The following is a 14808-nucleotide window of genomic DNA, read 5'->3' on the forward strand; positions in this document are numbered from 1 at the left end:
GCATTTTGAAATTAGCATTTAAAAAGAAGGGAGCCAGCATGCTCTCCGTTTAAGCTGACACTGTTCCTTTTCCTCTGTGGAAATGAAATTTATTAATCATAATAAAACCATCATATTCTGAAGGCAGAGGTCACCCTGAGGAAGAAAAATAAAGTTTATTCATCACATGAAAGGGGGGACGACTCAATATATATTCTGAGATAATATCTGCACGGCCGTTGTTTGGAAATGTCTCCCTGCATATGCTGATGCTTAGGTTTCTTCATGAAGAGTTTGACCCTCTTGTATTACACAAAGAGGGGAGCGTTCTCTTTAAAAGCAGCAAGCGAATCATCCCAGCAGCAGCTCTTTGCTGGTAGAGGCCAATGAAGTGACCCATTTGATGGATTTGCCATGTTCATTTTGGAGAAGACATTGAACTGCTATCAGAATTTGGTCTGAATCACAGGTGGGGATCCTGTCACCAATGGGAGATATTCGGTCAGATGTCCCTCATGCATGGGTGAGCTATACAAATCTCCCACCCAATCAGTTAGCCAGATCTATAGCGCCACATCCCAAATGTAAACAGCAGTGAGGGGTATGTGAAAAAACGATGCCCTGACAGCCAATCACATGGTACCACAAAAAAATCCTTCTCTTCCTCTACCTCTCCCCTCACCACCCCCAGGTATGGCAACATTTTACCAAGTGTGGGTAGGTGGATGGGTTGCAATATCGGTTTATAAGAGCAGCACTTGCCTACAGGGTAGATTTTGGCCCATGCTGATTGGCCCAAAGAAAACCCCAGAATGCCTTGTTTCTGTGTGGTTTACTTTGCCACTCAAGTGGGCCAAAACCATCTAAGAGACAGAGGTATAGGACCCCCACCTAAAATGAATGGTGCATCCTTGAAGTTAGTAGAGTTCCAGGTGTGCGATAAGGAAAATGTCAGTTCTGGCCTCAGTTTATATATAATTCTGCTTTCTCTGTGTTCATTAAATAATTGAATTAATTATTATTATTATTATTATTATTATTATTATTATTATTATTATTTTCCATGGTTTTTAATTTAGGTATGCCACCCATGTATAACTTTGCTTTCACAGAAGACTGTCTGTGGAGACATATGAAAAGCTGTTTTGTAGGGCTTTTTAGGGCCAGGCAGGAATCAACTTGCACCTCACAGTACATCTTAGAAATCTGCTAGTTGAGAAAGGAAAGAAGTGGAATTTAGTTGCTTCATTCATATCCACCATTAAAAGTCTTATTTGCTTTAGCTCTCCATTCATTTGTCTTCCGTTTATTTTAACAAGTGATTCAAAGTTAGTCCATTCGTTTTCGCCATTCTCATTTCTTTTCATTTTTCACTAATGTCAACGAGGGACCCAACCAGCCTCTGGATACCTGTAACTACCGTGTTTGCCACCCACATGCCTGAAACCTTCAGGCATTCTACTGTTCAAAGCAGGACAACTGCCAAGTTTCAAAGAAACTGTGGAAAGGATCCTTGTTTTTGAGGCAATTTCAAAAAGGCACACATCTCTTAAGATCCCCTTTCAATATGAAATCCAGTTACATTTCTCCTATGTACAACTTTTGTGGTTATTAAGATGAAATGTTTAGGCTTTCTACTCCCACTCCAAAGAACCAGCTGTGTCAAATTTGAGGGAGAGAGAGAACACCGTGTCACCATTTGGTAGACATCAATTTTTTGTCTGTCCATATCAACTACTATTCCTCTTCCCAGTCCCTTTATCCTTTCTCTTACTTGTGCTGTAGTTACGCCTGTAATTACCGGTACCTCAATTACATCCTAATAGAAACAGTGAAGAAAGGACTTGTTTTATTTTCATTTGGAACTCATTTGATTTGATTCCTGTTCAAACTAATGCATTTCATTTTTTTATTCTGTCCTTTTTCATAACAAGTGCACACTCTTCATATATTTTAATATCTGTTGCCCCCTTGAAGCCACTTATGGCAATGAGGTATGATGATACCTGGTTATTTTTGGCATCCATCTGTCTTGAGAAAATAGAGTGCACCTGCGGAGATAAAGTCAAACTGCTGCAATAGTAGCACCAAAGTAACCTCCCCAGGATGCAAGTCTGAGCAGTGTGTATGGAGGTCCTGGGCTGCCCAGACTACAAGACCCCACTCCTCTCGGCCTCAATGCAGTGGTGCCTCGCAAGACGAAATTAATCCGTTCCGCAAGTCTCTTCGTCTAGTGGTTTTTTCGTCTTGCGAAGCAACCCTATTAGCGGCTTAGCGGATTAGCGCTATTAGCAGTTTAGCGGCTATTAAGGCTTAGCGGCTATTAAAGGCTTAGCAGATTAGCGGCTAAAAGGCTATTAGCAGATTAGCGGCTTAGAAAAAAGGGGGAAAGCAGAAAAAAATTGGAACACTCGCAAGATGTTTTCATCTTGCAAAGCAAGCCCATAGCGAAAATCGTCTTGCGAAGCAGCTCAAAAACGAAAAACCCTTTTGTCTAGCAGGTTTTCCATCTTGCGAGGCATTCGTCTTGCGGGGCACCACTGTAATGTTGTCCAGAGTACCAGTCTGGCTGCAAAAGTTGCGAGAAAGAGGCATACAAGGTGCCATCTTAGGTGCCATCTTAGGTAGGCGTTGCATAGAGTTGTATAGAGTTTACTCCTTAGCTTCTTCTCCTGAATATACCCCACAAGGCAGAGGAGGTTTAGGGCCAGTTTTCCTTCTCCTAGATGGGCTCCCTTCCCAGGTTGATGAGCCCCTTCTGCCCCTCACTTCCCTATAGAGCATGTGCAGAAACTGCCTTCTGGACTGTTGGACTTACTATTGCTCTCATCCACTCAATCTGCCAGAGCCGATCTCTTCATTCAGGGAAAGTCCCTAACTTACCAATTATTTTTATTATTATTGTATTATTTATTAAATTTGTATACCACCCTATACCCGCATGTCTCAGGGCAGTTACAATATGAAAGCACAGTATAAAAACACACAATACATAATAAAAACAAAAACAACCCAATGAAACAACCAAAGGTTTGAGACCCGTTGGCTACCCCCATATGGTTTAGCCGACCAGTCAAAGCAGTTTGTGTAGTGTGGCTGCTGTTGCATGCTGACAGCTTCTAGGAGCCGCAGGTGAGACCACGGTGTGTCCCCCACCACAGGTGATTCCCCTCTCTAAATACCACATACACTAACAACAACAACAACAACATACACTCCCACATGCAGGAAATGTATTATAGAAGGTCTGTGGTTTGTCTCTGATAGTTTGTGTTGGGTAATTGCTGGCATATTACAAGGAAATGTGAAATGCATTAATGGTTGTAAACTATACTTTATTCAACATCTCCGGGCAGTCATTTTACAAACCACTTTCTGAAGATTTTCTTCTTCTTACAAAGTGTGCTATTCATCTTTTCAGCCAATCAATTATAAGCACAATTCAGGGGGGAAACCCAGTTAAGTTTTTCAGAAATGAAAAAGAAAAGATGTGAGAAGGGGGAGGGGAAAAAAAAACCTAAGTGAGGATATCCCCCAAGCATCTCAATGAGAATTGAGGATGCTGAGTAGCTGCAGACTGCTGTCTGACAGTTGAGTGGTGGTGAGGGTGGGAGGATCTAGGAAGGGGCAAGGAGTGGCGTATTTGGGAAGAGAGCGGAGCTCCAAACACTCCAGATTGCAACATTTAGTTGCAGGTCCCCATATTATTCTACTATCTGAATTAAAACAAGCATAACTTCTAATCCTACTCAGAGTAGACCCATTAAAGTTAATGGACACATCTAATTTGGGACCGCTAATTTCAATGGATCTACTCTTATAGTTGGATATTTCCTAGTGTCTTTCAGTGCAAGGGGGGGTGTGGCAATTTGATAACGAACAGCAGCTAAATTCTCATTGCCTGCTCCCAGACTTTGGAATTCCCTTCCTGGAGAAGCTAGACAGGCCCCCTCTATGTGGTCCTTCTGTTGGCAAGTGAAGACCTTCTTCTTCCAACAGACTTTTGGGAACTCGCAGCTCTTTTTACTGTAATCATTTGTATGCTTTAAACAGATTTTATAAATAAATACAGTTTTAATTATATGAATGTTTGGTTTTTTTCTATGGTTTTAGTGATTCTTGCTTTTATATGTAAGCTGCTTTGAGTCCCATCAGGAGGAAAGGCAGGGTATAAATAAATGTATAATAATCATCATGAATTAAATGTTGCACAGCACATGCACCTAGTCTTCCTGTGGCAAAAACCCTCAAATGCATCACATGTTTCAATCTACATTGTTGGGGAAGGCTAATCATGTTTTGTGTCCCCCTCCGCCACAGCTGCCTTTTAAATTGCTAAACAAAGAGACACATTCATTGCTACCGCACAAAAACACCAGTATTATTTGGTCCTAATTTGTCAGAGCAACTTCTGCCAAAGTGAGAAACTCATCAGTCAAGATTTATGACAAGATAAATGCTTTCCATTTTGTATAGACCACAGTAACAACATTTCTCTTTGGACTTTGTGAAAGGAAAACCATTTGCAATGAATAACCTTTTCGCACTTCAGGCTGAATCCGAAACGTTGCAGTGCTTTCTTTTAAAAAGAAGCTCTTGTTAAAGCACCTACAGGAGTAATCTCAACATTGTTAGCTATAGGATTACTGCAGGTGTGTGGAGTAAGGCAGACACAAAATGGGGAAGGGGTGAATTTTACACACACACACACACACACACACACACACACACACGAGTCCCCTCATATTTGGGGATGAAATATTACCCTCACACTGACTTGGCTTAGTGGCATCATCCTGTATCCATATCTGATAGGCTACATAGCAGCTTCAGAAAGCCTTTTGAGAGTAAAGATAGTTTTCCCTTGTCCACTATCTGATTTAACTTCATGATAACATGCATTTCCCTGATTGGATGGGGTTACTGGAGGCAGAAGTCCACGTTTGCCTGTTTTAAAAAATAAAAATGGCTCCAAAGCTGCAAATTAGAGGCAGAAGCAGGTATACCCAGGGAGTAAACCAGGTGCAATAAATAAGGTTAACTGGAATGACTTGAAGCTTCACATGCGTAACATTCTTCTTCCTAGTTTTTTCTTAAATGAGTGAAAATTTGGCATGTTTCATACATTCTCATCACACTATAGCTACCTCACCCCTTGACACCACATAGACAACACTGAGATAGGATCTGGTGAAAATCAGCTTCCTATGTCCCTAACTTGGGGTGTTGCTATACAGATGAAACTTACTGGCTAAACAGAATCAACAATGGCAAAAAAGTTAGGTGGACGACTCTATTGAAACACTGCCAGCTGTTGGCTATAGGTAGCATCTCCATAGCTCAGTGGTAAAGCATCTGCTTTGCACACCAAAGGTCCCATGTTCAATCCTTAGCATCTCCAGGTAGGAACGGAAATGTATCCATTCTGAAACCCTGGAGATCAGGTACTGTCAGTCAGGGAATACAGTGCTACTGAGGGAGATGGACCAAAGGTCTGACTTGATATAATGCAGATTCCATTGTCCCTATATTCCTAACTACATGCAACGAGAAGGGGGCAAATGAGGTGGCAGTTGCCAAAAAAAGATGGTAGCCCTGTGCTCTGCTTATCCCATGGTAGCACGTATGCATTGGCCCTTGTACCTGAAAGCATTATACATTGTGTCTCCACATCCCTGCTTGGTTAGTGGATATAGGAAACCACCAGGTATAAATGGCATCAAAATATGAGCAAGTTGAACTTTGTATTCGAAAAAGGGCAGGTGGAGAAAACTCTCCATACGGCCATTTATGTAGATCTGTCGCTCTTTGTCATATTAAGAACCACTGTCCTCTGATGCATGTTTCTTTGTGTGCCACCATTTTGCCCTGTATTCCAGGTGTCATATAGGAGGATGCTAGGAAAGGTCTCCTTGCCCAGTTGCTTCCCACTCAGAAACCAAATTCTGCCCACTTAGTTGCATTTATCATCCATTAACAACAACAAAAACAACAAGAAGAAGTTGGATTGCCACTGTAGCCATTTGGATTGTCGGCCGAAGAAGCACACTGCTTCTTAACAGCTTCTTGGCACATTTTATTAAAAAAAACCTTTGAGAGAACCTTTTATTCTTTGACATTTTATATATTATTTTCCCATTTATTTTCTACTTATGTCCATCACACTTTTGGGAACCACCTAAGGCTTCCTTGAGGGGGTAAGGTGGGGACCAGGTCCCTTAAGTTGAAAACACACCTAATCTGCAGCCATGGCTGCACATTTGCTTTGCATTCAATCTCGTAAAGCTAATTATAGCCATTTCCCCCCCCCCCCTTCCTCCTTTTCATTTGTAAACTGAACCCATTTCCCCAGAGGATATTGCGTCCATAACGTGCTGAGTCAGTTCATTTCCAGTGTAATTGGATAGAGTGGAATGTTTGATTGCATTCATTTTGCAATTCCTTTCCGTTTCTTTTTTAACCTCTGGGGTTGCTTTGGTTTTCTTTTATTAATCCTCAGCTCTGCTTTCTTTTCTTTTCTTTTTAGTTACGGACGACTTTATGCTGCAGACCCCTACCACCACACACTTGCTCCAGCAACCACCTACGGCGTTGGTGCCGTGGTAAGTGCTGATTTATCTACTCCCCTCCCCCTTCCCTGCCTCCGAGTCTGCCCCGAACCTCCCCTCCTCCTCTCCTCTCCCCAGTTCTTAGCATGGTTGACATCTTCTCACTTTTCCTTAATTGAATTTGTCTCTTCTGCTAACGGCAGCTAAAATGCCACATTAATCCTTCCCGGTAAACTTGACAAATGTCTTAATTTCTTGGCAATGTAGCACACATAAGGATATATATATATATATATATATATATATATATATATATATATATCCATCCTAGGTGAGCACTTACCTTAATGGAACAATTAGTCATTTTGATAATTAAATACATCACAAATTGAACGCCTTCACAGTAGCCTCCATTCTTTTTCTTTTCTTTTCTTTATTCCCCCCCAACCCCCAATCTTTTGCCTTGAATTTACATTGCCTGAAGGTTCAAGTCACACCAGTGATTATAAGTATAAAGAGCTGAAACTGAGATTTCCCAACCTCTGCTGTCAGTCAGCCTGAATCCCTGCTATTTTCTCTCCCTTATTATTAGAGTTAATATTTAAAATTATAGCTGTACTGGAAAGAGTAGAGGATAGGAGAGTATTCAGCGGTCTTCTCCAGTTGTTAAGTTGTTAAGTTAACCAGGCGCGTACACACACACACCCTCCACAGGAAGGTGATTTATGTGAAACTGAAATGTACACATAAAAAGACCCCATGGGGACATTTTGTTGGGCAATACTGGCCTTTTGCATTAGGAGAAAATAACCCTCCCGGGGCGTTATGTGGGACCATGTTTATCTTAAATTAAGATAATCAGGGCAATCAAGCAAAATGTTAGTCACAACCAATGGAAAAGCAGCGAAATGAAAATTAACTGCAGAAAACTGTGAGTCCATTTGATTTAATCAAGACTGATTCACACCCAACTTTTGATGTATCTGTGCCCAATATTAATACATACCCTTCCCTTCCACTCTGCAGTATAGTCTACTCATAATCCAGAATGTAGATGGACTCACCCCCATTTTAGGGACGTGTTGCAGAGCAGGCAGGGTGGAAAGGGAAGGACACAACAGCTACACACCCTTTGATCCCAGCCTGACCCTCGCAAGCATACATTACTGTTGTTCACATAACGCTTTCAGGATGTGCAAATTAGGAAGTTTTACACTGAAATGTGAACTGAATTGAATTTCTTCTACAACTCTTATGCTGTTGGTCTCCAACTCCTGGCAGCCCCAGAAGCCAGCATGAACAATGGTCAGGGGTTATGGGATTTGTAGTACAACAACAACATCATCTGGAAGGGCATTCCCCCTTTTCTGGCTTAAAGAGAGAGTGTGTATCTTTGAACAGGGAACATGAGGCACAATGGATCCAGTTGCAGATGATACAAATGTGTGTTGCCAAATTGTACATGCACCAGGGTATGCAAATAAGTTCTCTGAATGTGTGATATCCATGTACAGATGATGGATAAAATACAAGATGAAAAATAAAAAATGACAGTCTTTTGCATCTCTCTAGCAATTGTTCACAACTTTCCCAAAGAATTTTTTCTCCAGGAGTGTGAAAGTAATGTAATTGGATGGAAACCCAGACATCTTGTAATCACGCCAAGGTCTCTCGATCTGGTTGAGTCTAAATTTATATCACCTAAATATTTTCACCCAGCTTTTTGTTTTTAAATGGATGTACCTTCATGTAGCTAGCATGAACTACTTGTGTTTACTATGCAAAAGAGACTCTACAATATACTGGGGTTTGGGATTCTTGTTTTTTGCCACAGTTTTTGGAGACAGTAATGTTTCTGAATACCAGCTGTTGGGAACTGCAGGAGGAGAGAATCCTCTTTTGCTTGGGTGCTGCATGCAGGTTTCCCACAGGCTTCTTGTTGGCCACTGTGAGAACAGGATGCTGGACTAGATGGGCCCCTGGCCTGATCCTTCAGGGATCTCCTTATGTTCTTTCCAATCACTTGGTATCAAATGGGCGACATTAATTTTATTATTATTATTATTATTATTATTATTATTATTATTATTATTATTATTATTGTTATTATTTATAATTTTGCGGAGATTAAAGATGCAGAACCTACGCAAGAAAGATTTATTCTGGTTTCCATTTCTCCAGTGTTTCACATGAAGAACAACCCCCCAAATTAGCTTCCGTTTTTTACTTTAGGTGGAATAGGACAGTTTCTACTTCCCACTAGCCCTGGGCTTCCAATAGTACAGTGGTACCTCGGGTTAAGTACTTAATTCGTTCCAGAGGTCTGTTCTTAACCTGAAACTGTTCTTAACCTGAAGCACCACTTTAGCTAATGGGGCCTCCTGCTGCCGCTGCGCCGCCGTAGCATGATTTCTGTTCTTACCCTGAAGCAAAGTTCTTAACCTGAAGCACTATTTCTGTGTTAGCGGAGTCTGTAACCTGAAGCATATGTAACCTGAAGCGTATGTAACCCAAGGTACCACTGTACATCATGCACTAGTGACAGTCACATGCGCAGCTCGGTTGTAGAGCACATGCTCTAAATATAAAAGGTCCCAGGTTGAACATCTGGCATCTCAAGGTACAACTGGGAAAGACTTGCTGTCTTTCAGACCCCATGGAGAGCCATTGCTGCTCAGTGTAGATAGCACTAAGCTAAACAACTAGCTTAGTGTTGGTGGTTTCCTAGGTTCTTTATCCCTCTCCCAATAAATTTCTCTTATCTTATTAAAATTATGATGATGATGATCTTAAAATCTTTCAGATGATTTGCTTAAGCAGAAGCCAACAACTTGTACTCAGTGCAGAATGTTGTCTTTAGAGGCCAGTCATCAAAATGGGATGAGATGGAGTGGGATGAGGGATTTGTTCTACCATTAGGCAATCAGCACTCTCCCATCTGATCCTTCTATCCCCCGCTTCTCTGCCCAGCTACTGCACTGGGGTTTTTTCTAGACCCTGTAATCTGGCTTGCTTTCTCAGGTGCAGTGGAGAACCCTATCCCATCAACAGTGCTGAAGTAAGTTTTAATTTCCAGTCCAGTTTGCTTCTGTACTTGGAATAGGGAAGGAGCACTGTCACCCTTGGGCTGCAAGATGTATTGGGCTGGCCCTGGGTGAGATGACACCCTATTTCAATGAATGCAAAACTATCGCAGGGCACTGTGTGCTTGTGCGCACACACCATCCCTATTTCTAGGCATACTTTTATGGACTTTCCCTTTGAAGCCCACTGGAAGCGGGAATAGGACAAACTCAGGTCTGTTCCCATGCACAGCTTGGATGGACCAGGCTGTCATTGGGTCTATCTATCCCCACTGGGAGCACGGCTGTATGGATTTCATTTGGGAAAGGTCTATATCTCAGAGGAAGAACATCTGCTTTGTATGCAGAAGGTTCCAGGTTCAACAGATAGCATCTCCAAACAGTGATTGCTGTCTCAGAGGAAACAATTCAGGTGCTCAGGGGTTTCCTAACCCTAATTGTTGTTTTCTATTTGGAATATTTACGCTGTCTTTCCTCTGCAAAATTTCCTACTGATACTTTATTGGAGGGTGTTAAGGAATGAGTAACAGGTTGAGGTGAAATTGGAGTGTCCTGCTTGGCAAAACTCCTGTTGTGTTTTGAGGTAAATGCAAAAAAAAAAAAAAGTTTCAATAATCAAGAGCAAAATTTCCTACAATGCATTTTATAGATGCCTATGAAAAGTCATTTGAGGTTTGGGCAATTACCAAAAAATATATTCATGTATATATTTGGGTATAATTTGTGAACGAAGCAGGAACTTAGGAGGCCTTACACCAAGTCAGATAATGGGTCTATCTAGCTCTGTACAGTGGTACCTTGGTTCTCAAACTTAATCCGTTCTGGAAGACCGTTCCAAAACCAAAGCGTTCCAAAACCAAGGTGTGCTTTCCCATAGAAAGTAATGCAAAATGGATTGATCCATTCCAGACTTTTAAAAACAACCCCTAAAGCAGAATTTAACATGAATTTTACTATCTAACGAGACCATTGATCCATAAAATGAAAGCAATAATCAAGGTACTGTACAAAGTCACACACTCAATCAATACCTGTACTGGCTTCCACACAGTCACAAAAACAAATTAGCCTCAAAAACAAAAACGCAAAATAAATAGCAAAAACAAAAGCGCCAAACTTAATCCATTCCAGAAGTCTGTTTGATTTCCGAAATGTTCGAAAACCAAGGCGCAGCTTCTGATTGGTGCAGGTGCCCCGGAAACAATAGCTGACAGCCATATCAGATGTTCAGCTTCTGAAAAACGTTTGGAAACCGGAACACTTAGTTCCAGGTTTTCAGCGTTTGAGAGCCAAGCGTTTGAGTACCAAGGTATTTGAGAACCAAGGTACCACTGTATTGTCTACACTGACTGGTGGTGATTCTCCAGGAATTTAGACAAGGGGACATTCCCAGCCCTGCCTGGAAATGCTGGAGATTGAACCTGGGACCTTCTGCATGTAAGCCTCTCCCACTGACCTATGGCCCTTCCCCAACAGCAAGGTGCCTTATACTGAGTGAGAGCCAGCGTGATGTAGTGGTTAAGAGCAGTGGACTCATAATCTGGTGAACCGAGTTTGCGTCTCCGCTCCTCCACGTGCAGCTGCTGGGTGACCTTGGGCTAGTCACACTTCTCTGAAGTCTCTCAGCCTCACTCACCTCACAGAGTGTTTGTTGTGGGGGAGGAAGGGAAAGGAGAATGTTAGCCACTTTGAGACACTTTAAGGGGAGTGAATGGTGAGATATCAAGTCCAAACTCTTCTTCTTCTTCTATCCAGTTCATTTTTATCTAAGGCAGCTTCCTGTTCAAGCACTGGATTCGATCCCATTCTTGATTCACATGTGTTGCCTTATTCCAAGTCAGATTACTGGTCTATCTAGCTCAGTACTGTCAACAACACCTTGGCCCCAGGTCTCCAGGATTTCAGAACAAGATCTCTCTTAGAGATGTCAGGGGTTGAACCAGGGACCTTTTGCATGAAGAAGAGATGCTCCACCCATGGAGACATGAGCCTTAAGAACCCAAGAGCTTAAGAAGAGCTCTCCTAGGTCAGGCCAATGGGGCCATTGATGCCATTCTCATAGTGGGCAACCAGATGGCCATCATGGAATACCTGCAAGCAGGACCTGAGCACAATCCCCTCCTGTGGTTTCCATCAACTGGTATTTAAAAGCACACCCTCCCAGGCCCCCATCATATAACCTGATGTTTCACTCACTAAATGGTCAGCTGGCACCTGTTTGAACAGCTTTGAGTGGTGTGTCCTGAACCTTGCTTGCAAAAAATATTTGAAAAAGAAAATTAACGTTGCAAATCCCGTTGTGAAGAAAAGCAGACGTTTAAAAAACAACCCATCAAATTGCTTTGTTTCAGAATGCTTTTGCACCCTTGACTGATGCCAAGACTAGGAGCCATGCTGATGATGTCGGTCTCGTTCTTTCTTCATTGCAGGCTAGTATATACCGAGGGGGATACAGCCGTTTTGCTCCATACTAAATGACAAAACCCATAAAAACCCTTCCAGTGTGGGGGGAAAAAAGGAAGCTTTCCGAGGCCTGGGTATTGCAATACATGCAATAGTGCATCATTTTAGCAACTCTAAAAATAAAATAAAAACAAAAAAGAGGAAAAAAATCTACATTTTTTTATCTTATACCTCAGATATTTTGTTCTGTGTATTTTAATATCGTGGGTCTTTTCATTTCCGAACGTTGCATAGTTCTATTGCTGGCTGTAGAAGGTTATTATTATTAAATTATATTATGATTCATTATGATTAATTATTCTTATTTTCATTGTCGTGGTTGAACTAGAAAGCTGCTAGAAACTAATTTAAAAATAAAAATAAAATAAAATCTGTTTGGGGGCCACAATCAAGACTGCTATATCATGTAAATGAATTATATATGCTGAATATTAAGCTATCAGGATTCCTCACTTGTTTTGTAAGAGTGTTAAAGTGACATCAGGGTCCCCCCCCTCCCTCCTGCGCATCTAACATTTATTTTTGTTTTATAAAGGGGAGGGAAAAGAGGAGAGTTGAGACGGTGGCGATGGGGGTCCAACACGATTAAATCGTAAAGTGGGGCCGCCACTGCACCCATCGTCCCATATCAGCTGTTTTAAATTATTCACTATTTATTCAAAGCCAAAGGTTATGTTGTTAATTTTGAGGCTGGGGCGGGGCAGGGGCGGGAGGGTGGAGAGAGGGGTGCTTTAACTGACACCTGTACATAAAATCTAATTTAATGCTGTCCAGAGGGCACCCCTTTTCTAGGCAACCCACCAAGTCCAGATCAGCTCCAAGCATAACTAGTTCTTTAGGCAAAAAAAAAAAAAAAAAAAGAGAGAGAGAAACAAAGAAAAGAAAAGAGGAGAAAGAGAAAATCTCTGCTAGTTAGAACATAAACAAGCTTTCTTTTTATATTTCTTCCAGTATAATAAATTATTGATATCATTGCAGACTTTTATATTACGGGAGGATTAAAAAAATAATGATAATAATGATAATAATAAAAGGTGATAAAAGCACTGTTTCTATTTTTTTTTCTTTTTTTCCAAAAAAAGAGAGAAAGTAATAAAAAAGTTAAATTCTTTGTACCGGTTTAATGGGGGTGGGGTGGGTGGGGCTGGGGGGGCGGGGAAGTGTATAAAATTTACATCTGTGCAGTGGAATTATTATTATTATTATTATGACACACCTACGGCGCTTTAGGTTTAGACCAAGAGATAAGAGACAAAAAACACACGTATAATCATTTTTACAGAATTTAAAATGCTGCTCATATTAAATAAATAAACATAAAAAAGTTTATATACGCATTTTACAAGTACTGCAACCATTGAGTAGAGAGAGAGAGAGAGAGAGATTGAAAAATAAATAAATAATAATCATGGTATTTTCATCTGCTTGGTACTTTTTGAAACATGACCGTGTCGTGTAAGCAAACTGCAATTCTTCGACGTGTTCCAAGCCTGCCCCACTTCCCAACCCGAGGCTGTTGTGTTTGAAATTGGCTGGACCCAACTAAAAACAAAAACACCAGAATCATCAGATGAACAGAAGGTGGTTTGATGTCAGATACTTCCCATGTCTGATTCGCTGATGGTTTCTCCCCCCCCCCCCCAAGCACTGAAGAAACTCACGCCAAAGAGGCAGTTTCTGGCACAGCTGAAAAATTGCAGTTTGTCTGTACATCTGTTGTCCTGTTTACAAGTTAACCTAAGTTGGGGGTGTTTGTCAGGGGAAACTTCTTGTTTTTTGTATTTAAAACAAATAAAAAGCAGAAAAAAGACTGTCTTGCGACAGTTTTTTGTTTTTCTTTTTTTTTGTTCTTTGCTGAAGATAGTTATTATATTCTCATCTGTATGGTGCGGGCCTAAGGAAAAAAGGGGGGGCGAGCACTTTATAGTTAAAAATAAATAAAAATAAAAATGATCAATTCACCGCTGTGAACCTGCCAACTCGCTATAAACAATTCTGCTTTTTAAAAAGTGTTTGTGAAATCAGGCTTTCCTCTTTGTCATCGTAATGTGCATGCGATATGATCAGTTGAACGATAAACCATCAATAAAGTTTCACAAGATTTCAAAACGAGGTTTCTGGAGCATTTATATCAGAAGATGAAATATATATATGCGCATATATATATAAATATATATGTGTGTGTATGTAGATCGTCTTTGTCAAAGCCAAATGGGAGGGAGAGCCACACACAGGGGTAGAGTCAGAGAGCGTAAAGGGAGGAATATGCATTTATCAATGGAAAAAATATTGGCTACTAAAAAAGAAATGTATTTCGCTAGCCAGGGAATGGACCATAACGTCTGTCATGTTGAACCCCCATGCTTTAGACCTAGATTGAAATCCTGAGAAATTCATGCACAAATCACAAATCCAATAATTCTCCTGTCCCACTGCCTCCTATCTACTCCACTGAATCAGAAGCTGCTTTTAAAACCTGAAGGGACTCTCCAAAGCAGTTTGAGGCTAGGAATGAGGTAGAGGAAGGGATGTATCAAAAGCAAAGGAAGTTCAGCTTAAGCACACCCCTACCCAAAAGTATTGGTGAATTCTGGTGAACACAGACAAATCTTGTGCAACTGAGAGAAGGGTGCACTCCATGTACACAAAGCCTGCCCTTTGTGGAGGGAAATTGGGAAGTCTGTGTGGGTTGGGAGCAGGATCCATAGCTCCCATATCCACAAGACCTTGCTAGA

General features: G+C 41.1%; 1 protein-coding gene across 37 annotated transcripts in view; it reads left to right on the plus strand.

Annotated features, from left to right (window-relative positions):
* The window catches only part of RBFOX1 (RNA binding fox-1 homolog 1), a 1450244-nt gene extending 1437032 nt beyond the window's left edge, over nucleotides 1-13212 (plus strand). For 14 of the 37 annotated variants that reach the window (XM_083473683.1, XM_083473682.1, XM_083473692.1 and 11 more), the window contains 2 exons: nucleotides 6506-6581; nucleotides 11962-13212. In XM_083473683.1, the coding sequence (XP_083329809.1) occupies nucleotides 6506-6581; nucleotides 11962-11984 (99 nt within the window). In that variant the 3' untranslated portion in view covers nucleotides 11985-13212. The remainder of the gene's footprint in view (nucleotides 1-6505; nucleotides 6582-11961) is intronic. The other 23 variants (XM_083473691.1, XM_083473701.1, XM_083473695.1 and 20 more) reach the window with 3 other exon arrangements.
* The last annotated feature ends 1596 nt before the right edge of the window (nucleotides 13213-14808 follow it).

Source organism: Podarcis liolepis (genome assembly GCF_965112155.1).
Source record: "Podarcis liolepis genome assembly, chromosome: 14".
Classification (NCBI taxonomy): Eukaryota; Metazoa; Chordata; class Lepidosauria; order Squamata; family Lacertidae; genus Podarcis; species Podarcis liolepis.